This window comes from Athene cunicularia (assembly GCF_003259725.1).
Source record: "Athene cunicularia isolate RWA chromosome 17 unlocalized genomic scaffold, athCun1 chr17_part1, whole genome shotgun sequence".
NCBI classification, from domain to species: Eukaryota; Metazoa; Chordata; class Aves; order Strigiformes; family Strigidae; genus Athene; species Athene cunicularia.
Window position 1 is genome coordinate 3,519,593 of NW_020799122.1, and position 23,753 is coordinate 3,543,345.

The window sequence follows — 23,753 nt, forward strand, 5'->3', positions numbered from 1 at the left end:
CCGAAGGCTGAACCTCATCAGTGAATGTAGCTGTTCATGTGCCCCTTGGCTGAAAAATTGCCATGCCTGGGGGTGCTACACGTGGTCACCTGCTTCTCTGTTTGGAAAGGAGGCAACAATGGTCTCATGATGCCAGAGAGAGCCCTTTGCAGCTTGCACGGGTACCAGGCATCCCTGCTGCCCATGAGATCCTGCTCATGGGCTCCTTGGGCCAGAAGAAAAGGCAGGACGGGTCCTGTCCCTTTGCCTGGGGCCAGCCGTGGCATGGGAATTGCTGAATACTGCTCGTCTTGGGGCAGAGGGAGGAGATGGGACCCCACATCTCACACCAGACAGTGGCAGCAGAATGAAGCTGCTGGTGGTGCTGGATTCCCGATAAAATGAGCCCTGCCACGGGAAGACTGTACGCTGGAAGCACGTACGGGGAGAGTGGGGAAGTGCAGGATTTATTAAAGGTGGTTGAGAAGAGCGTGTTAGCATCCAGAATCTTAAGCTTCAAAATATTAAGGGCTTTAGGAGCATTCAGCTGGAAAAGTGCCTCGGATCATTTCGAGGTGTGTGCTGTGGTACTGCAGCATCCCGCAATGCTGTGAGGCCGCTGCTTTGGCAGAAACAAGAGGAATGGTTGTGTTGAGTGCTCAGGCCCCAACAGTAAGAGTTGCTCGTTATAATAAGCATCACAGTGCTAGCTGCATTAAATGGAAGGAGATTTTTACTAGCACAAGACTCCAGCAAATTCAGGATGAGAAGCGCTCCAAGCAGCTGAGAAGGGAAATGATGCAGCTGCCCGCAGCAGTCCGAGGCACCGCGTCTCCAGCTCTAATGAAAAGTGGTGGATGACACAATTGCCCCCTGTTGTAGCAGGGGTATCAGATGCTGTCACCCCCCGACCCTCCCGTCAGCCCCGGGATGGGGAGGGGGCCGAGCACGGTGCTACTGGCAGCCGGAGCCCGTGCCCGCATTAGCAGGCAGCCACACACCCTCGCTGCCACCGCCTCCACGTCCCCTCGCAGCAGAGAGCCGCCGTAGGAGCAGAGAAAGGGTTTTATCTCCTTGGAGCAGTTTCTGCTCCAAATGCCAACGGGAAGGCAGTCCTGCTGCGTGAGCCCTACAGAGCAGAGCCAAACCCTCTCAGCCTCCGGCCCCGCCGGCTTCCAGCAGCAGCCACGCATCGGGTCACACTCAATTCAAGACATAAGGAAAGTCAGGAAGGTTTGCTCAACACCCAAAAAACACCCCACGATAATTCCTGTTACCCCTCCTCTACACTTGGTCACTCGTACAGAGAAGACAACAAACAAAGCAGGGAAGTCTCCTAATATTTTTATTGTTCCTTAGATAACTGTGGATAGTACAAAGTTTTCCTCTTAAAAAAAAATTAATTACCTTCACATTTCCATAAACAGGGCTTCCCATGGGAATCTGATGCCACAGAATTTCCACAGAGGCCGTTTCCAACCACCATAATGCTATGTAGATAGTATAACAGTAAGAGAATATTCTTGTAATTATCAACATGAAATTGGTTATCTGTGTATAAGGGTGAACACTGATCTTTTTTTTTTTTTTTCTTTTTAGAAACAAAACCATCATTTATAATCCAAACTACATCATTGCATTTACAACATTCATTGCATAAACTGGACATACAAAGTTTTGCCACCTCTGGTAAATAACAGACATACATTATACAATATATTTGCTGAATACATAAGTTCAAACAATATGGGTACAACAACTTGTTCATAATACATACTTAAACCATCGTGTTTAATAGTTACTAAGACACAGATCCATGAGCTACTTCGGGTCTCAGCACAGTTAATCTAAGTGACAAGAACACAGTTGAGAGACAGTAGCTGCAATGGAAGGCGAAGAAAACTAACCTGTGATAGGTCTTGTTCAGACAGCGAGAGCTCCTCACGGGTCAGCTTTTTCTGCTTAGAAATACAAATCACACATCCATCACAGCTGACCGTGATGTCGGGGAAATGTCCATGCAACCCACACACAGAAGAGAGCGAGTCTCCCAAGGATAAACTTTCAACAGTCATTGCCTTACTTCTTTAGTATGTACTATAGGTTTGCTATCGGAACAGAAACAAAACAAAACCCCAAACTTAAGTGGTTCTTTAAGTGCAGTTCCAGCTGCAAGTACATGGTTACTCGTGAGTCTATAACACAGGGCCAGACTTCTAGAAATGTAGAGGTAATGCTGATCTGTCAGGTTTATGCTGAATAATCCTCCATGACGTTGGTGTTAATTTTGGCAGCTGTTTATATATTTACTGATTTAAAGTGTGTTTCCTTGATATTAGCTTTTTTTTTTTTTTTTTTTTTTTTTTTTTTTTTTAAATTTCGTTTCTCCCTTTTTTCCTTTTTTGTTTTCCTAAATCAGTTTCTAAAGAAGGATGGACTACAACTCGTCAGACCTGATGACGTGGAAGAGGGTGACATTGTAAAGTATTTGGTGCCCGTTGTTCCAGGCATAGAGGGCCCGATCCTTGGGGTTGTAGTCCAACATGGAAATGTGCGAGTACTTGTTTTGGAAGGGGATGTCGATGTACTCGTAGGTGGAGGCATTGGTCTGGTAGGCATAGTGCACCTTGGTCCCTCCCGAGTAGCCGTTGGTGACGTAGAGCGTGCCGCAGATGATGAAGGCCTCCCCGGCGCTGCGTTTCGGGTAGCTGGTGTTCCAGGTCTGGAGGCTCTGCAGGGTGTTGGGGTCCAACTTGCTGATGACGATGTTGCCCGCGTTCTGGTTGGTGGCGTAGACGGCCCACAGCCCGTTCTCATCCACCATGAGGTCAATGTCCGAGTGGCCACCCCAGGCGTAGTGGTACATGTTGTTGTAGCCGGCATAATCCAGGCTGCGAGTCTTGAGAATGGTCTCTGTTTTCAAGTCAAACCTGATAATTATGTGGCTTTGGTATTTATTGAAATAGATGGAGCCATTGTAGACCACTTGACCGGTGCCTGACCACGGGTGAGGGAGACGATGAGAGGTAAAATTGTCAGTATTCATGAAATCTGCCATGGATTTATATTCACGGACAAAGCGGTTGTTGTGGTAGCTGTCCATGTACCAGACCTGGGCGAGCAACAGAAACACATGGGGTTAGAAAACAGCAGAGACCCGACTGAACCCTTCGCACATCACCCTAGAAACTGAGCTGGGAGTGAAATCCAGAGCAAGGAATCCAATCCGCTGGAAAACGATGTGTCTAACACCTGCCACCTACGCTCAGAAATAAACCCATTTTTTTGGAAAACCCCGAATCAGCCAAGAAATCAACTGAACAGCAAAGCTTTCCCGAGGGGGTAACCTCGTATCTCCCCAGGAACCTGGGAGCTCAAGAGGTTCCCTGGGAGTGCTGCATGACTGGCACCATCGCTAGAGAGGGCAATTAACATCTTTTCTCTGGCTAAACCCAGCGTATTATGTTGATGCTGCTTCTGCTTCCCGTAAACCCCATCGTGGTAGCACTCTGTAAATTATACCAGCTGCTGTGCAGAACTCCATTAATTTGGCATGCAGAAGCAAGGGATGCAATTGCTTATTGTCAAGGAAATTCAGGCAAAGTCCATATTGGATTAAAAATCACACACTTCTACAACAAAAGCTGAAACCGAGGCCACTAAAATGTAAGAAATGAAGACACCAAAATCTTGCTATTGATAGATGGGGGAGAGATCTTAGATCATCATTTAAGCACCAGTTCACTAGGGACACTGTCTAGACTCCTTAAAAAAAAGCTTTTGTCATATGAAACCAATTCCGAGGCAAATGACAAAGCTGTGCAGTTAATATCAAGAAGAAATATCCAGCCAGTTAGTGACGTTCTGTACGCAGTTGCTGCTTAAAAATAAGCTAGCTGCTTTCTGTTTAGGAAGGAGGAAAAAAGTAAATGAAATAGCAAGAGGGGAGGAGGCAGATTTGGGGAATGTTTAGTGGAAACTTCTTTTGCAGACTCCTTGCAAAATCGGATAGTGTTGTCTCTGCAACATGGCTGTTGCTCTCTGGGGCCCCTTCGAAGAGCAGACAAACATTTACACACGGCATGTTCGTGTAAACTGTTTGGCTGCTGTCTTGGAAAGGCCAAGAGGGGTCTGTAAAAACTTTGTGGGGAACTTCAGCCTTCTATCTTTACTTCCCCGGAAACGCTGCAGAGGTGGGGAATGAACGTGTGGCAAACAGCTCTGATCTTCACACCTCCACCCTGGGCTCGAGGACGGCTGCAAAAGCACCTGAGAAAAACCACACACGTCCCTGAGCCCACGGCAGAGAAGTGCCGGCAGCATGGGAGAGCTTCTGTTGTCAGACGTGGCACCAGAAAGCATTCCTCACTTAATGAAAAAAAAAAAAAAAAAAAAATCCCCCCGAAAACCGATTGTCTCTCTGCTGCTCCCATTTCATTATTTGGTATTAAAAAAATTACGCACATCGATGCCTCGTGCTCAGTTTTTAGAGAGACAAAGAGAAGCCCAGAAGAGCAGAACCCCATGTCATCACGTTGGGGGCTGCAAGGTGCCAGGACCCAAAGGCATTTCATGCTTTGGAGAAGCGGAGATTGATGGATAGCAACGTCTCGTCGCACCGGCTGGCTTTGAGCAACCTTCTCCTGCCAATACACATCAATCCCGGCGCTCAGCATCCACCTGCTGCCTCGCCGCCGGGCTGCTCCTGTGAGACTCACCATTTTCCCCAGTTGTGTTCAATGATTTCATGACGTGAACAAATGACCACAGGAACCACCAAACACCTCCTGGGTCTTGGCGACAGAAGATGGATATGATGTACTGCCCATCTCCCCCCATCCCTAGTTTCCCACTCTGCCAGGCAGCCAATGAAGTTCGCTTAATTGTGTGTTTCTAATAAAATTCACAGTGGATTTATGTATTACATACACATACACGCTTGTGAAGCTTGAGCTAGAGGCCAGAGAAAACTAGTTTCTACTCTTGTGACAAAAATACACTGCAGAAAAAGGCGAGGGAAAAAAAAAAAAAAAAAGAAAAATACCGGTTTGAGACAAAACTCTCTGAAGACATGCAAAGATCTTTAGTATTTGATCAGCCAGCTTCAGCTGCAACGGGCTTGATTCTTCCTTCACAGATGCAGAAATCACTTTAGTGCCGAGGGATGCAGCTAACACAGCCTGAAGAGGACAAGTCTGTCCCCTCTCTTGAGCAAAACAAGATGTGACGTGGGTAAAGCCTTCCCATCCCACTCCTAATCAGGATGTTCTTGGGGCTGTAGGTGAAGTTTTGTTTAATAACTGTAAAATACAGGGGTGTTGTACTGGGGAACCAGTGCCAACCAGTTGGCTGCTGGAGGGAAAGAGCCCAACATCTCAAGTCACAGCTGCTTCATTGCTGCACATCCACGGGCAAATGGAGCCACCCCAGGGGTGGCTTCTCCAGAGCATCCCGCGTCCTCTCTCAGCTACAGAAAGCTGATCACAGGGCAAAGCTCTCAAAATAGCCGCCCCGATAGAGCCCTTGCTGTATCCTTTGATGAAGGATACTGCATGCAGGAGGGAATTACCATGCAGCCAAGCTCTGTGGTTTTTGTTTTGTTTTGCTGCCTGCAAATCCTCAGCAAACACTTGAGATATTTTCCATTCCATCAGTCATGGGAAGCCTGGATTGATTTTCAGCCAGTTATTGGCCTCCTACCTCCTTGGGATCAAAATTGAATGGTCTGAATGGAGAAGAAAAAAAAAAAAAACAACAAAAAAAACCCCAAAACAAAGCAAAACAAATCTCTCTCTGGCTGCAGTCGGTTGATTCCTCACAACAATGAAGGCGGAGGACGGAGGACAAATGCAGTCAGATCACATTATCGGAGGCACCGGCAGCAGAAAAGCAGCAGGGACTGGGACCACGGGTCCCTCTGCTCAGCCCCAGCTCCCTCCTGGCTGCCAAACCCAGACGAGAAACCTGATATTTGATTCTTCCCTCCCGTGGGTGGCACAGACCTTGTGGTGACACTTCTGAGACCACGCACGCTCATCCCTGCAGTGAGTTTCACGTGCCCTGGGAAGGGACCACTGCGTGGGGCTGCTCAGCCCCCTCCTCATCCTCCCTCCCTGCGGGATCCTCAGCCCCCTCCCACCGCAGAGGAGGCCAGCAGAGCCCCGTGAAATGAATTAGGACCTTCCACAGGTTTCACAGGGCACAACCTGGGCTTCGGGGCTTGGATGTAATGAGTTTTCCATGACCTCAGCCGCATCTGTGGAGGTGGGAACACAGAGATGAAGGTGTTGTGGTCTTACCTTGTTCTCTCCCTCAGGAGCGAGAGGGTCCGTCATCCACGATCCGAACCTGGACCCCGAAGTTTTAATTGTGATTGGGTCACTTATTCCCGTCAGCTTGCCACAAGCTGAAAAAGAGTGCAAGGCTGGTGAGCACCACGTCAGACCACTGTGGCTCCTTTGGTGGCAGGTCTTTGCCAGCCCCGACGCCCCAGTAAGGGGCACCAGTGCTGGCCACCACCCACACCTCTCTGCTCACTCCTCTCCCCCGCCGATGGGCAGCTCGGTTTTTATTTTATTAGAAGTGATTAGGCCAAGAACAACTGTTGGATGCTTCTGCTTGTTTCATGCCTCTTAATAACAATTGTCCTTATCACACTGCCCCCAAGAAAACAAGCTTTCCTGAACCAGCCGTGCTGCTGATGTCACAGAATAGAAAATGAGAAGAGTTAGCCGGGGTCGAGCAGCTAGGTGGAGAAATTAGCTGAACAGCACTGCTCGTTTCTGTATGATACAGTGGGTGCAGCCAAGATAAAAAGATAGATGTGTCTATTCCAGCCCTGCTGGAAACATGCATTTGTTACAGGTTATGCAAAGGAGGAAAAATAAAAAGGTGGGAAATTACGTGCAATATAAATCTCTTCCCTGCAAAGACCATTTACTGCCTTCTACCAGCCACCTTCTCTGTTCCCTCTCAACGTCTGCACGCTTAGGAGACAGTAACGAATTCACCAGCCTCCTCCCGTCACCTCTGCCAGCCTGGGCTTCACCAGCTCCAGGAGAGGAGCCCAAGTGCAGCAGGATGGAGGGCAGGAGGTGGGGTGTCCCCTCGGGTCCCTCAGAAGCCACCCTGGGAATCCTGCCCAGACTCAGCATCACCACAACAGGGACGCGCGGCCGCGCAGCGCGACGAGCCTCGGTTTGAAGCACGCTCAGGTGCCTCACACCGCTGAGTTCAAGCCGCCGAATTCAGTAGGCATGTCAGCACATCTGCAAGCCCTGCTAAGGGACTCGCTGTGTTTTTAAGCCCTAAATACGAGGTGAAGCAGTGGCACCGATCCCCCAGCTTGCTGAGCAGGCTGCCCAGGGCAGCTTGTTTCCCTTCCATGGTTCTGTCCCCTGACACTGAACCCAGCACCCCTCCGGGGACACCCGTGAATAGATGCCTGCGACGCTACGGCCTCAGCATCGAAGGTTTATCTGTACACTGAGTTCCTATTCCCAACGATATCCCCAAGTTTCAGCAAAGCTGCCATTCTGGTCTCCTGCAAACACCAGCATTTTAGCATATGCACACTAAGGAATGCCAAGATGAAGAGATGAAGATGCCGCGGGAGGGACCGGGGCTGGTGTTGGATGGTCTGTTGCTACAGGAGCACTCATTTAAAACCCGGGCACATTCAATGCAGAGCTGGTGCTGCAGCAGCATCTCCTGAGCAAGACAAGCTAAGGTCAGCAGCACCAGGGGGACAGCCACAACCTGAAGTTCAGAAGGTGTTTCCTGACTTCTCCTTTTTGATGTGGGAGCCCCGGGCAGGCCGGGGAAGGGGATGGTGGTGGTGCTGGGACAGAGCGGCTGTGCTGGGTGCTGGGTCTGCAGGCTGAGCTGCTGCTGCACTGTGGTACGGATGGTCCCGCTGCTCAGCGGCGGGTATCCAGGGCTGAGGCCTGTGGAGATGCTGCTGAAACAGGGGCAGATTTCCGACAGCTCAGGGCAAGGTCCTTCTGCTCAAAATTACCAGGTAGAATCATAGAAGCATAGAACGGTTTGGGTTAGGAGGGACCATTAAAGGTCACCTGGTCCAACTGCCCTGCAGTGAGCAGGGACATCTTCAACTAGATCAGGTTGCTCAAAGCCCTGTCCAGCCTGGCCTTGAATGGTTCCAGTATGTGCACTATCTCTTAGCTGCCTCTCTCCTCAGCCTGTTCTCATCTGCCCCTTTATATTCCTGATCATGGCCATGGGACACATCCATCTATCTCAGCTCTGAGCTGTGGGCAAAGGTAAAAAGGCAAATGTGAAATAGATGAAGATATTCTTGATATGCACCAGCACGACAAAGCCAAGGGGACCATCAGTCTTCCCACAGCCTTCAGACACTGGGCAGATAAAGAGAGATCCCACCAAAAGAAGCAAAGAGCTTTCCTGGCCTCACTGAGACAGGATGTGAGGGAATTTGTCCTCCCGCTTGTCTGATGCATTCAAAACCTCTCAGAAGAAGGAGAGCAAGGTATTCACAAAGGGATGCAATGGGTTAAAATAATAAATGCTTAATGTCTTGCAAATTCCCCTCGCAGAGGACGAGCCTTCCTCTAATCACAGATCTGCTCAAGCTACCTTCCATTATCGCAGCCCTACATTGCTGTCACTTTATCTCTTTCCTTCCATTTCCCCGGAGAGAAAGATTGTATAAAAGCTCATTGATTTAATAAAAAAAAAAAATTAAAAAAAAAATGCAGCAGCAACTGATAAGGGTAAACTAGTGTTGTTTGCAAGTAGTGAGGCTACATCTCACGCACGTTTAGCTGGAGGCACATTCACAACAGCTCTTCAGCAATGCAAGAGGGTTGCTCTTACCCAGGGCAAGGTGTTTTCTTTCTTGGTGTAAATCTATCCCAGGCACTCGGGTGCTAGGGGAAAACTTCAAAATGGATCCTTTAAGGCCCCTAGTTAGCTAGGTCCCTGCAGCTCTCGTGGGCTTACCGCCCAGGGATGGACACCTGCACCCCCCGAGGTCCTCATTCCCCCGGCCGGTCCACACCACACGCCGAGCACCATCGGCATTTTCCCCCCATTTATAGGGTTAGCAAACATTAAAATCAGGAAGATTACTGGAGGAAGAGGGGACCGTCTTCTCCTGCTTCCCTTGGAGAGGTCACAGCTTGAATCAGAGCAGGAGCTCACTATTCCTGCATCTCCCCATGCTCTGGCACGAAGCAGCAGCCTCAGCAGCGCTCTCCTCTGCGGGTGGGGAGCTCAGCGGGGGCTCAGCTCAGCATAGCTGGGAGCAGAGCTGGGGCGAGACCCCAGGACACCCAGCATCCGAGTCCTCCCTCTAGCAGACTCTACTGACTCACACAGGGGAGTTTTTAAGCCCCGGCTGTGACTGCCCTAAAGCTGCTGCCTGACTGCCCAGCAGAGCCCTGCCCCGGGCAGCCCCGCACCCATGGGTGCTGAGCCTTTAGCAGGGATGGCAGGAGCGTGGGCTGCTACAGTCAGGGACACTCAGGGACAAATGTGCAACAGGAAAACATGACCTGGTGCTCATCCGTGAGTCCAGGACACGGGGGAAACCCATGAGCAGCAGCTTTTGGGGCATGCACAGAGGATCTCTTTCACTCCAGTTTCCCCAGCACTACCCAGGTCCTTTGGGGGCCTGTATCTCCCTGTTCCTGGAAAAAACATCATGAATAAGCCTCTTCCTGAGTGATCTCCAGGCCGACCCAGCCAGCCTGCCCTCCCATAGCTCAACAGAGCAGCAACAAAACACCACCTCTACGCACACAGCCCCTTCCTCTAGCCGCACCAGGAATTCTCCAGCAGAAGACATGCTTTCCTCCAGACGGTTACAACCAGCATCACCATCTTCCCAGGATACTAACACCCCTGCTCCATATTTCTCCTAAGATCCAGCCCACAAGTGATGTTTAGCAGCTCAGCAGCAATCTACCCACGAACGCAGCCACCACACCAACACCAGCACCGTCTCCTTCTGGACTCCGAGGTTCTGCCAGGGCTGCTGCTACAGCCAAGCATCTTTCCTCCTGGGGCTTCCCAAAAAAACTGAGCTCTGATTCCTGCCCGTCCCAGTCCCAGCCCTCCGCAGCAGGGATGGAGTTGCAGCAGTTGGGTTGTACCTTGCCCTCGCCAATGTTGCCTGGCCGGGTGTCCTCACACCCCAGAAACATCTGGGCCAGGCTGGCAGGGCTTTGTCCCCACCCCTGCACTGGGATTTTTTGCAGGAGTTGGGGACAGCTCGTGCTTTCAGGCAAACGGGAGCCTGTGAAATGCAGCTGAGTTAATTTCCCCCTCAAATCACGGAGTGACAACCTCTCCACTCCTCCAAAGCTCCTCTTAGGAACGTTAATGGAAACGTTAAAATCCCTGTATAAATAGTGATCTTTAGGAGTGTAAACAAAATGACAAATTGAACGTGCCATTATTGATTTTTTTTTTTTTTTCCCTTCACACACATGCCAGGGTCAGGAAGTGTTTTCACTATTGATCCATCAATAACGCTTAGGAAACCCAAAATGCAAACCAGGACCTCGTCTAAGGAAAATGCTGCTGCACTGTTGAGCATCGGTCCTTCCCGGAGGATGGGGAGAGGCAAACCAGACGGGAACACGGCACATCCCCATCCCTTCCCTCATCCTGTGCTTGTTGCAGCGGCTCCCTGATCCTGTTCTGGGCGCTCTAAGCTGAATCCTGAGCTCTAGCAGGTGAACGTGCGCCAGGTGAGCGGCGCTGCTGACCCATGCAGAGCAAATCGAAGCTAAAACGTGCTACTGGGAACAGCAGTGAATCCCTCTGAGCAGATAATTTGCGGCAAACAGGGCTTCATCGCGTGGCAGCAAAGTGTCTGTAAGGTTGTTATCCGAATTTAACTCAATTAACTACCATTTTCACTGGTTTACGCTCCAGAGCGATAAATAACACTGGAAATTCAATCCGTGCTGTTTGGTGTTAAGTGATCAAATAAATCATCCTCCCAGGTGAGCAGCAAACCCTCACGGGTGAACCTTTGCAAGACTCGGTGTCCATCTCCATGAGCACCCAGGGGTGCTGCAACGCCCCAAGGAAAAGCTACCCTGACCCCGCAGCCACAGAAAGAGCAAGAAGAGAAAGACGGGACATGGTCAAAAAGCCCAAATAAAGCCTCAAAAAGATTCCAAAAAGTACCCAAAAGGTTCTAGAAAAAAATTGCCTGCAAGGGCTCACCATCCTAGCTGCCTCACCCAGTCTTACCTGGGCTGCTCCCTTGGGTGGGTGTCCCAGCTGGAGGGCCTGAGCAGGAGGGGATGTAATGAGCCAGGACATGGCCTGGTACAGAAGGGGCTAATGGTCCAAGAGCAAACTCTTACTGGTTTTGGAGCCCTGAATGGTTTGGGAGCTACTTCTTAAAGTCTGCCCAGGGTCTGCGGGAGGATCATCACAGCTTCCCTGGCTCTGGTAGAGTCAGCCTGGGCTGGGCGGCTCCATCGAGGCCAGCTAGAGAGGGACCGGGGGGTCCAGGGTGGTTTTGTTTAAAGAATTATCCCTGGGAAAGTATTTCTACAGCCCAGACTCAAATCCCTGGTCCCAGCCCTGCCGCTGCTCCCTCATTCCCTCCCCATCACCCGCAGCTCCTCCTCATCTTCAAGAGATGGGCTGAAGGCTACTGATGCAGCAAGTGGATGCCCCTTTGGGCACCATCGCCTCTCATCACACCCACTTCTGCCTCCAGCAGGGGAGGAAGGTGAAAAGCTGAGATGTGGGGCTGCCGGGGGGATTGCTGTGTGACTCCTGGGCCTGTTCTCCATCCTTCCTTATCTTACCCACTGCAGGACTGTCATTCCTGAGATGGCTCTGCGGTCCCCACATGATAAAGCTCCAGGCATTAGGTACTGCTAACACAGAAAGCACCAAGTCCTTACAACCTCCATCATTTCTGTCCCCATTAAGCTTTCAGGGTGAAATTCGAGTGGGTGAGGAGAAGGTCAGGGCTTCCCTGCCTTCCCCCAACCCTGCTGCCTTCCCCGGGGCCATCACGGGACGAGCAGAGGGACCACAGACACGCTGCAGAAAGCCATGGCACGACTCGCCTCAGCCTGTTCTGCCTCCAAACCAAACCCAGGCACGTCAGCGCGCGTTAATAAACGAGAAATCAGGCTCTGCCCTCTCACTTAGCCGGGGAGGGGGTTACACCTGCCTGCCGGGCAGCTCCCTGGGTTATCTCAGTGCATGACTCGCTGCACCCGCGTAGTTCAAATGCTTCTGAGCATCCAGGCTTACGTGGAAATTCACTTTCCTCTCCAAGATCTCAAGTGAGAGGTAGCTTATAAGGCACGTACAAGCTAACAGAGGACAGGATGGAAATGCAGGGGGAAATACAGGGCAGGCGGCTGCTTACAGAAGTGTGGAGGCATCTAGAAACAAGCAAAAGCAATCCCACCAGCAGAGACAAGAGAGAAACAAAGCGTTACCTTGCCAAGGATAGAAAGTGCTCAGAAGAGATCTGATCTTCCATGAAGTTACCTGAGAGTGTAATTTCATATGTGCTACCAAAATAGACTGCAGAGCAGTTAATGTGTTTAGATTATCTAAATTGCTTAACAAGAAAGTCAATAATGTAAGTAGAAATTAAATCAAGTCAGAGCTAGGCCAACAAACTGTGGGGAGATTTCTTGCAGCTGCGGAAGGCAAGTGCCCTTCTTCCACCCTTCTCCACCCTCTTTTTTGGGGTCAGATGCTGGGTTTAGCTATAGGTGTGTCTCCCCAAAATGGACCCACAGGCGTCAGGCAATTAATACTCTCTGAGTGCGATCACAGATGAATCTCTCACACGTTTTAGCACTGCTGGTTACTTGGCCTGCTGGAAGGGAACGGGAGAGATGGGGAGGATTTATATCCTGCACACTGGCATCGTCCAGACCAAACCACAACCCCGCACCACCTACATCACGCTCTTCTCAAGGGGGATTTGCAAGATGCAAAAGGAAAGGAAAAAGGGAAACCAAGTCACAGTCTGCAAACACACACACACACACACACACACACACAGAGCCCCGCTACTGCGGGTGCGCAGAGACCTCTGCTGCTGGGCCAGGTCCAGTTAGCAAAAAAGATGGGACACCGATGCGTAAGCACAAACGGGGGCATGTGTTTGCTTTGCATAAGCGTTAACTCGCAACCGGCCACGCACTGACCGGCATCTCGCCGTCCACTTATGCAAACGCTGCAAAACGGCACATGCCCAGTCAAGGGCCCGATCCTGAAGCACTTACGCCATGAGCAACATCGCTCGTGCAAGTAATCCTCAGCAGGACTACTCCCAGGATTAATGTCACTTATCGCATAAATGTTTACAGGATCAAACGCGGCTGTGCCAGCTCATCCCTTACAGCCAGGCCAGGCACAAGGAGATGCCCAGTCTAGCATCTCTGCCTCCAGACGGGATGTGTGGTTTAACATCGATGGTGTTTAGCCAGTGCCACCATGTTGTTCTGAGCCTACCTAATTTTTGCATGCATGCACGAAGCCTTTCTTCAAGATTTGACACTCTGTTCTGAAGCTCTTCGTAGTCATAGGCGCCAATCTCTTCCTGGAGTTCGTTTAGAACTGACGTCAGATTCTGGACCTCCTCTTTAAACTGCAATACCAATTTTGCATCGGCTTTGTACTCTTCCAACACTGGTATCAAAGGCCTAAGTTCCTCCATTTTCGCTTTTATTGCCTGCAAGGTTAAAATAAGCTTGGTTCAGTGCTATGCGTGCAAAAATCTGCAACACTCTGCCTTGACCTGGTTGCTTCCTACGTGAGTGCAATGTTCATATCCCACAATTATTATCATTAAAATTATTTTAATTATTATTTTGGTCCAAATGATGTCTTGGAAAGAACATATTAAACAGGCTGCAGAACACCAAAATATTTGGGAAAGGCCTTTATTTGTCATTTTTAGAATGCAACATCTTAGGGTTACATGCTTCAGATCACATACACAAAGAGTTCTTTTTTTTTTTTTTTCTTTCCAAAAAATAAAATAAAATAATATATATATGCATTGACAAGGGTTTCAAACTATTCATGAAATGCATCTACAATTGCATGCAAAGGAAGATCTCGGTTGTGTGGTTCAAGGTTCCTTAGTGAGATATGGTGCTAATTTGGAAAATAATCAAAAAAATAAATGCATGGTGCAAAATGCTCTGTGGCCCTCTTTTCATGGTTACATGGGAGTGAACTGCTTCTTCAGTCACTGCAGCATTGAAAAAACTTGCTTTTAAGTTAGCCCTGTAAGCAAGAAAATGAAATACTGTTGAGGATCTAGCTCACTAACCTGCCTTATATAGATAGCCATTCATAGACAAATACTCTTACGGAACTAAAGAGAAAAAACAAAACAAACCAAAACAACAAAAAAACCCAAAACACAAGAGCTCCAAACCACTCACATTTTAATGCTGGCATTAGCAGAAACAAAATGCTGTGGCTGTTATTTAAAATGGTGCTTTGGCAGCAAATTAGACAAAAATTCCTTACTGTTTTTAGGCACGCTATAAAGAACATAAAAATCAAAGTCATTATCAAATTTATTTCGCAGAAACGAAGACTTTTTTTTTTTTTTTTTCTTTTTAAATTAAATGAAGGCCTCATTTAAAGGCACGGTATGCAGCATTTTGTTGAAGATGCTTTGCTCCCAGCAGCTAATGAGCAGACATAAATATGCATGCACCTATCCGTTAATGAAGCATGTTAGTATACACGGTATACCTGGTGCTGCTTAAACTATTGCACAGTGGCCAAGCTCACAGCGCTCAGGGCTGTGACATCTGGCTGCTCCTGAAGCAACTCTGGGGGTGAACGGGATCAGAAATTGGTCCTCAGCCTCATTCCTTTCCTTCCCATCCCCTCCTAGTTAAGTCAAGAGGCTTTCCCTCCTGCGGTTTGCATGGGGGGGGAATATATTTCTTTTCTTATTTACTTGCACTTCTCGATGCAAGCTCCCTGGCAGGCAATGGGGAGGATTAAATTCATCAGAATGGAGGCGGGGAGGGCGAGGGGAAATAAAAAACCGCAAACAAAATTCATGCTTAAATCAGAAAGATGGTCCTTACATCCAGACTGTGGAGCTAAATTTAGGGGCTTGTGGTAACTGGAGGTGGGGGGTGGAGGAGGTGGAGTTGGTAAGAAGTTTTAAGAACCTTCTTCCCAGCTTGTTATGATGTAATCTGGGTATTTCAGTATTTAACAGAGCGATTAAAAAAATTCCGCTTTAAAACACCAGCCAGCTGAGCAGCTGCCTGGAAATGGGGATGGGAATCAGCTGGGTGGCTGATCAGAAACGTCCCCAAATTTCACCAGAAATCTTCTCGATTTAGTTTTTATATCTATTAATCCAAAGCATCACTAAAACTTAAGGTTCCAAATCTTCCTGACAGCCTCTTTTTAGCGATTTCACTCGTTCTCAATCAAATTCTTGAAAGTTTGACCACTACCTGCAATGACAGCCTCATGTAAAAGCCCGATACCTTTACTTCTCGCTAGTACGACACCAGGACTAAACAAATATAATCCGTCAGAAGGTGCTGGCTCTGCTGCCAACACCATTATCTCAAACTCGAGCATTTGCACATCCTTGAGACGTGCAGTTTGCCAGCCCGAGGACACCTGCAGTGGTCGTACTTTTAGGCTTTTTTTTTTTTTTGGATTTGTTTGATCGATTGCCCCATTGCTGCAACCACCCCAAGCAGGGAAGCCATTTGGTGACAGCTGGTTACAGTTTGCCATGTGCTGCCGAAATGGTAACACAGCCCCAGCTCGCGTTTTTTCCCAGAAAAATGGGGTCCTGGGCGCAGTGTGGGGAAGGGCTGCTTGGCCGGGGTGGGGGGAACCCACCTTGCCCTGACCTCAACTGCCCCAGGGTCTCCCTGCAGACATCCCCCCCCTCCGCTCACGGAGCCTGCACTGCCCTGTTCAGGGCACACAGGTGGATTGTGGTACGGGAACGTGGAGATTGATGCTTTTACCCTATAGAAAATAATATTGTGGCTGAGGATGCGACGCCGCAGCCTGGATCTGGCCGTGCTTTGGGCAGGAGGGAGCTGCCAGAGTCGTGTACGACCGGACCAACAGCTACGTGAGCTGATGGGAACCGGGGCCACCATCCCGTCCGCACCCCACTAAATCCCTGGCCACAGCTTCGTTAGCAGTGTGGAAAACAGACATACCTTAAACTGCCTTGCCAGGTGCTGCTTGTGGCTTTCTTCCACTTGCTTAAATTTTGATTCCAGTCCCCTCATCTGGTTTTCCATCTTCTCGACGTACTGTAGGTCTCTTTGAGTCCGCCTGTCCAACACCTCTATCGACTGGGACATGTTTTGCACCTGTCAAATGAGAAGGGATCGTTAAGAAGGTGTTTCCCCAGCACCAAGGCACAGCCCCACTCGCATCCCAGTGCCGAGCGCTGACCTTTTCCTACACAATCAACAAAGCTAAAGGCTAATCAGCCTGTGCATTATTTACTGGTTAATCAACAGCATCTCATAGAATTATGACCCCATGCTCTAAAATGGAGCAAATTGGTTTCATAAACATTTATTCGGCCGTGCTGCAGAGAATAATTTAACAATCACATATGCAAATCAGGGCTGTAGCCAAGGCTAAAATACATCACTCACAATGGCCTCTTTGAGAGGCTGGAAGGCACCCACCATCACGCGAGGAGAAGCTCTTGGTTGAGCAGAAGCGCATCCAACTATGAGAAACGCTTCCGCCAAGGTGCACATTATAATTCCTTAACGTACGCAAGTGACACTTACTGATTGCCTAAGCGCAAACTTTACTCCCAGCTAGCAAAAATGTCATTACCCAAACAGCCCTGCTGTTTATCTGGCATCTGCCACAACAAACCCAGCTGCAGGTGAGGGCATCCTGAAGCTGGGAAGTACCAGGGGGGCTGAGGCGTGCATGCCCTGGCCCCACCGGTGACTGACCACTGGGGCGCTTGTGCCACGTCGGCAGCTTTTGTAACCGAGCGATGCCGCATCCCCGCGGCTCCCCGCGCGGCGCCCATCTGGCCCTGCCGAAGGAATGATGCAAGAAGGTTGGCTGGGTTCATCGTGAGAAAAAGAGCTGAAGGTGTAAGGAAGAGAGGGAAACGATAGCTAGGCTGACCTGATTTTGAAGGTTGGCTGCCATCTGATTTATTAAGATAGTCCTTTCTCTCATTTTTCAGGCTAGGTGAGGGTAAATGAAGCTCTGACACTGGCACCTAAGCACCTGTTTAGCGCGAAGCAGTGGGGGTAATTTAAGGTCTTTGCATCAGGGATGGTTGTGTTCGCAGCACGGTTGGTGCATTACGGGGCTCAGCCCACGACCGGCGCTCCTGCCACTGCGGCGTTACCCGCAGAACTACGGCTGTCGGCACTGGTAGGGGATGGTGCCTGTGTTTAAAATGAATCAGGCATCCAGGCATGCTGCTGCATCAGGGCCCTCCCATTAAAGGCTTCCTGGTTCAAGTCTCTTCATCTGTGAGCATCTGAGCAAAACCCCACTGTGAGCCAGCCCCGTCTCTGCGGAGCCGCTCCGAGACAAATCCCAGAGCCCACGCTGCCACATCCCCTCCCGTCTCCGTCCTTGCCAAAGCCAAGCACGGACAGGCTGGGAGGGGGAAAGTACGGTGCAATTGCAATATTTCCTCCAGCAAATCACACGGGGCTGCCGTGACTTACCTCGAGGGACAGAGCGCGGGGACAGCGGGACACCTGCGCGCAAGCCAGGTCTCGGAGGCTACTTGCTAAAACCAGCATAGGTCAAACGCCAACTGTGGCGTCTGCATCTCCGAAGCAATCAAAATGCCCATTGCTCATACACGATGACAAGAAAACTATTATGGGGAACTATTAAAAATGCATGGACAACCTGTATTTCAAAGGCCAACAGTAAGGAAACATTTTGTACGACTGCTCCAGGGGTCTAAGAGTCTTCCTCAGCAAAGGTGAAGCTATTTTCAGTCTCTGAGTCCCAACACAGCACCCAGAGGGGAACCAGCACCCATCCTGACCACCACACCTGCTCAGGGAGGTGCGAGGAGCAGGGAAGAGCAGAAAAAAATCTCTTGGTTTGAAGAGGAAAAAAGAAAATCTGAGTTCAGCCTGAGCCGTGTGGCTCCCGTTCAGCTGTGCCTCCCCTGGGGGATGCGAGCTCTCAGCGGACATACCTGGGTGCTAATTTACCTGGGCTGGACGTGGAGGAGTTTGAAGACTTCTCTCTACCCTGAGGCAGGAGAATGGAAGTCTTAGAGAAGCATGATTGGACTGCAGATATTTTTATTCTGGTAATCCACTCTAGGCTCCTTCGAGTCCAGCGGTATCTACATAGCAGAATTGTTCCAGTGGGTTGGAATAGGAATGACTTGTAGGGATCATACAAAACTGATCTAATTTATTCCACTAATGCCTAAATCCACTTAAAGGCCAAGCTGCAAGTAATAAGGAAAGTGCATTTCTGTAACGATACACCAGTATCTGACCCCACAGGGGCTAAGCAAGGCTCCGGGGGGGCTCCTTACGCTGCCTCCTGGGCGGTGGGGAGGGAGAGACAGACTCTGCTAGGAAATGAATCAGAGCATCTCGCTCAGGCTTCTATTCTGAATCCCCTCTGGAGGAGTCTGCTTCTTCCCTGACTGCAGAGGAAAATAGCCTCCTCACATGTCTCTAAACTGAGACGCCTAAAATTAGCTGCTGTGCTATTTCGGGGATGTGTTTTACAAGCCCGGACTCTCGCTATTTGTTGCCCATATTGTTCTCAAGCAGGCAAGATTCTGCCCAGACCTGTAGAAACTCAAGTCTCCATCACTGCTGACCTCTGACAGTAATGTGTGCTTCATCAGCTGAAGATCTACTTGTTTCCCTTCATTAGCATATTACGCCCTTGATCCGGCAAAGTACTTTGGCACATGATTAGATTTCAATGAGACTGTTCATAGCTTAAACTTAAGCATGTACATAAGTGCTGTAATGAACTGAAACTCAAGGATACTGTCTCTCAAATTCCCTCAGCTTCATCCATTAACCGCTATCCTCAAACATCAGCTAAAATGCTTTTTGCCTCCGTTGGTGGAGCACGCGCTCGTAACACGAAACCTCATTTTCCATCGAGCTAATGTGAGAGAGATACCTGTGATTGTCTTGGGGAAAAGAGTTAATTTTAGCTTCTGAAACAGAAAACTGATACAAACAAAACTTCCAGTGCCGGTTTTGTTATCTTGTTTGACACTGAGTTGTTCCAGAATTAAGCCAGTAACAGAGAGTCGATATTGGCCTGATGACCCCAGCGAGATTTCTATGGTCAAAGCCATGGTTTAAATCCTGATCAAGCTTCCCCGTGGATCAGCCTTTCATGCCAGCTCAGAAAAGGGCTGTTCTAAGCCCATCTTTGAGGTTTGAATTGGGAGGAACCTTTGAGCTTTGGGTAGCCAGACAAGCTGGTGGAGCAATAGTATGAGGCATCTTGAGGGAGATTTTCATGGTCTAGAGGAAGGATTAGCAGAGATGGACTCTGCCAATGGACCAGGACATGAAAAGTTCATCTTTTAAGGTCTGTGGAAGTCAAAGTGAAGGCTGAGATGTCATTATCCTCCTTATTACACCTTGGAGCGAATATCAAGCGAACAAAAAGCAACTGTTTAATCTGGAAATCGGTGCTGGCAAAGCATAAGAATTGGCAGGAAACCAAAAATGGTTTAACCATCAGAGGAGGAAGTCCTCCCAGATAACATGGCCAAAAAAAAAAAAAAATCCGTTTGAAGATAAAACATAATCTGTTTATGAACAGGATTTAGGTGATGTCTTGGTTTGGATGCAGTCCAAGATCTGGACTCAGCACCTGACACATATAAGGCTGGAAGGACTCTGTGTACTCCAGCCAACGATGAGCTCAGACATCTCGGTGTCAAAACACGGGCTGAACAGTTTGTGCGGTGGTGAGCAGACCTGGCTCACCTCCCCTCCCTTAATGCCTGCTCTTTAAACTGACGGGGTGCTCAGGATTCACTTCCAAGCAGCATGAACTGCAGTTTCTACACATATGTCCACGCGTTGCGGGTAGATGGGGTCTTGGCAGCTTGGAACCTCAAAGTACATTCAACTGCTGACGCCTCCATGCAGATATTTTCACTGAAGATGATGCTATAATTTCTTTGTGTACACACACATAGACTCACACACAAATGCAGCTTATTTCTTGCCCGTAAAAAGCCTTATTATCTCCATTGGCGACTGCCAGGTCTCTGCCTTTGAAAGTCCAAATACAATTACCTCTTTGTCACATTACGCTTCTTCATCCGCTGGCAGAGAGAAATCAGGAGATGTGAGTTTTCCCATCACAAAGCTAGAGTTAAAAAGTCAGACGAGGGAAGGAATTTTCAGGTTTGAAATCCTTCCTGGGAAGCTGGAAGCTCTTCTCTGCAGTTGCATTTTCCTATAGGGATTCTCATCTCAGCCTTCATCAAGATCAGATGTCTGGCACTAAGAGCCTATTCTTTATTTTGGGGTTTTCATATAGGTTAGCGTAGGAGTGAGATGCAGACAGATTAGCAGGCAGGTAACATATCCCCAGAACACATGCCTTGACATACCGCTCCTCCCTCGCTGTGTTCATTGGCAGCCGGAGAGCTGCATAAGGGAAAAATCACCGAGCGCTGACACCCTCCGCACGGGAACCGATGTTATCCCAGGACTCGTACGCCCGACTCGCCTGCCCATTAGCAGAGGGCATTGGGTCAAATCCTGCTCGTTGAATGCCTACGAGCAGTTCTGGGAACACGACGGCTCTCAGACGCCCGTGTCAGCTGCTAATATAATGCCTGCTGCCTCTCAGACAAATGTGCTGTTGGACCGATTGCCGTTATTGCTTGGAGAAATAAAAGCTTGAGTGGGATTATTTTTAGAAGCCTCTGACATACCAAAGAAGTGTTTTAGGGCTAAATGTTTCCTGCCTCACTTTATCGTCCTTATCACATTGGAACATCAGTTAAGTGTAGGTTTAATATTGTTATGAGGGACTAATACATCAACTTCCCAAAAGCAGCAGGAGAAAAATTATTTTGTCATGCATAACACACGCCAACATAGCATTAGGGCATGAGGGATAATTACATATCCAGCACAGGAGTCCACTCATATTTTAGAGAAGAGCACCATTTCACATGAAACAGCATTTCTTCAATGAAATCTATTATCTGGAAAATTTCTTGTTATCAGGAATGTTTCCCTAATGAGATTCTTTGATCTCTCTGGGCAGCAGACTATTAAAAACTAATCAAGTGGATGTCAACATTAGAAAGAAAACTACTAGCTGTCATTTCTGTGCTATTTGATGTCGATAGCTTGTACTGTTTTATTTGCCCTTTTTAATACCACCTTGGCTAGGAATGTATGGGCGTTGGGCTTTTAATTCTATCTTCTCTGATCTCATCGAGGCTCATCCTTTGAAATTGCGTGTGTTAACGTAATGAAAAAAAAATAATTACATATTTCATTCTTTTATTTATTTTAGTGATATGGTTCAATACTGTTGCTTTGATCTCAGCAGTTTTAACCTGACCTTAGGCCACAGCCCCTTTTCCTCTGTGCCTCAGAAACACTTAAGAGATTTATCCTCCCGACTGCGGCTGATTATTCCCCACCGCACGCGTGGGGACAACCACAGCACGGGAGGGCTGCCCCGAGGGGTCCATCTTCCCTGGAAACCAAGGGTCAGCCCAGCTCGCTCGGGTTTTTACCCCCAATGTCATGCCAAACCAAACCACCTTTCCCAGAAGGGGTCAACCGTTACCTTTTCTAATAGTTGTCTCAGCTGCTTTGTCCTGGCATCACGCGAGCACATCGTCTGTTGAGGTGCCACCACTGTGCATATACAACGTCCCTCGCTATCTTGGGCAGAGCTGTAGACCTGCCAGCTTTCCTCTGGGTTGGTAGGCAACACCTAATTAACAAAGGGAAAGATTGGTTAAGTAAATGGGGGGAGGCCTGGCAGGGGTGTGGGAGATGAAAGGGGCTGAGTGGAGGAAGCAGGATGGACGTGGCAGATACTGGAAGTGAAGGGAGGATGCTCCGAGGGCCCAGATGGCCAAATTCACTTGTAATGCAAAAATATGGATCGGGGACAAGTAAAAGAAGGGTCTGAAAAGGAGAGCAAGAGCTGAAGTGGGAAGGCAAGACAAGGGGGAAAGCATGGACAGGAGGACAGCCACGGAGCAGCGAGGGTCGTGGTGTGCCGTAAGGCACCGAGCGCATCGGGGTGGGGAACCCGCTGCCCAGCTGTTGGTACAGAGCACTTGACTTCTCCTTGACACCGTGAGAAGGACGTGCCCGAGCTACCCGTGAGGATACGGTGTCCTGGCTGGGGGGTGAGCAGCGATCAACGTGCCTCCGCAGAGCTCGCCCAGCTCCGGCAGCAGGAAAATCAGCTCTCCTGAGTAAACGGACACCGGGAGTTACATCTCCCCCCTCCTCTGCCAGACTCTCCTGAGGATGGGGAGGTTCACCACACAACCGTTTCCCTCCAAACCTGCAGGTCCCGTGCAGGGAAACCCCAGTGGCGTGTCCTGCGGAGCACAGGACGCGGGCCGGAGGGCAGGATCGGTGCCTCCGAAGAACCTCCAGCACAGAGAGCAGAGAGGGAGCCCAGCCACAAACACAGCACGTCCCCCAGCCCCCCTCGTGCCCCCTGGGCTCTCCAAACCTCTCGGATCTTAATTTCCATTTGATCTCACAGCACTTTGCAAAATACATTATTTAATCCCAGCGCAGCCTCCCATCACCCTGAAGGTACCACCGTCTTGCCAAAGAGAAGGGAAAATGTTCTTTCTGCTGTTTCGGTGTATTACAAATAACCTTGCAAACACCCCTGTTGACAGAGGCACTAAGAGAGGCAGCTAGGCAGACAGACAAATCATTTGATTTGCTCGCTATAACAACTGGGGGAAAAAAAAAAAAAGAAAAAAAAAGAATAAATGGGTTTTATAATCTCTGGCAGCACGGAAAAAAAAAACCAACCAACCCAACCCGGCTTCATTCACAATCAGCAGAACCACTCCATGAAATACTCGTGTTGGAAGAGCAGAGCTGTGATTTCTCAGCTCTTTCAGAGGCGCAGGCACGCAGCCTGGAGGAGGAGGGTGCCCGCTTTTCCCTGCTAAAGGAAGAGAGACAGCAGGAGAGTTTTCCTCGGCGATTTCTGAAGTGGCAAACCCAGGCACCGTACCAGCCCTCCAGCAAAACAGGGACAGAAAACACACGGCCCGACCAAAATCCACCGCAACTCCTGCATCGCATATTCCCCCCCCCCCAGAAAAAAAAAAAAAAATCCGTTTGAAGATAAAACATAATCTGTTTATGAACAGGATTTAGGTGATGTCTTGGTTTGGATGCAGTCCAAGATCTGGACTCAGCACCTGACACATATAAGGCTGGAAGGACTCTGTGTACTCCAGCCAACGATGAGCTCAGACATCTCGGTGTCAAAACACGGGCTGAACAGTTTGTGCGGTGGTGAGCAGACCTGGCTCACCTCCCCTCCCTTAATGCCTGCTCTTTAAACTGACGGGGTGCTCAGGATTCACTTCCAAGCAGCATGAACTGCAGTTTCTACACATATGTCCACGCGTTGCGGGTAGATGGGGTCTTGGCAGCTTGGAACCTCAAAGTACATTCAACTGCTGACGCCTCCATGCAGATATTTTCACTGAAGATGATGCTATAATTTCTTTGTGTACACACACATAGACT

General features: G+C 49.1%; 1 protein-coding gene across 1 annotated transcript; it reads right to left on the reverse strand.

Moving 5' to 3' along the window:
• Positions 1 to 1,306: 1,306 nt before the first annotated feature.
• OLFM1 (olfactomedin 1) lies at positions 1,307 to 22,743 on the reverse strand. The gene is made up of 6 exons (XM_026860305.1): positions 22,708 to 22,743; positions 21,799 to 21,948; positions 16,191 to 16,346; positions 13,474 to 13,693; positions 6,279 to 6,385; positions 1,307 to 3,091 (listed from the first exon to the last, which is right to left on the reverse strand). Exons 1-6 carry the CDS (start codon positions 22,726 to 22,728, stop codon positions 2,417 to 2,419), a joined length of 1,329 nt encoding a protein of 442 aa, XP_026716106.1. The 5' UTR covers positions 22,729 to 22,743; the 3' UTR covers positions 1,307 to 2,416.
• Positions 22,744 to 23,753: the final 1,010 nt, after the last annotated feature.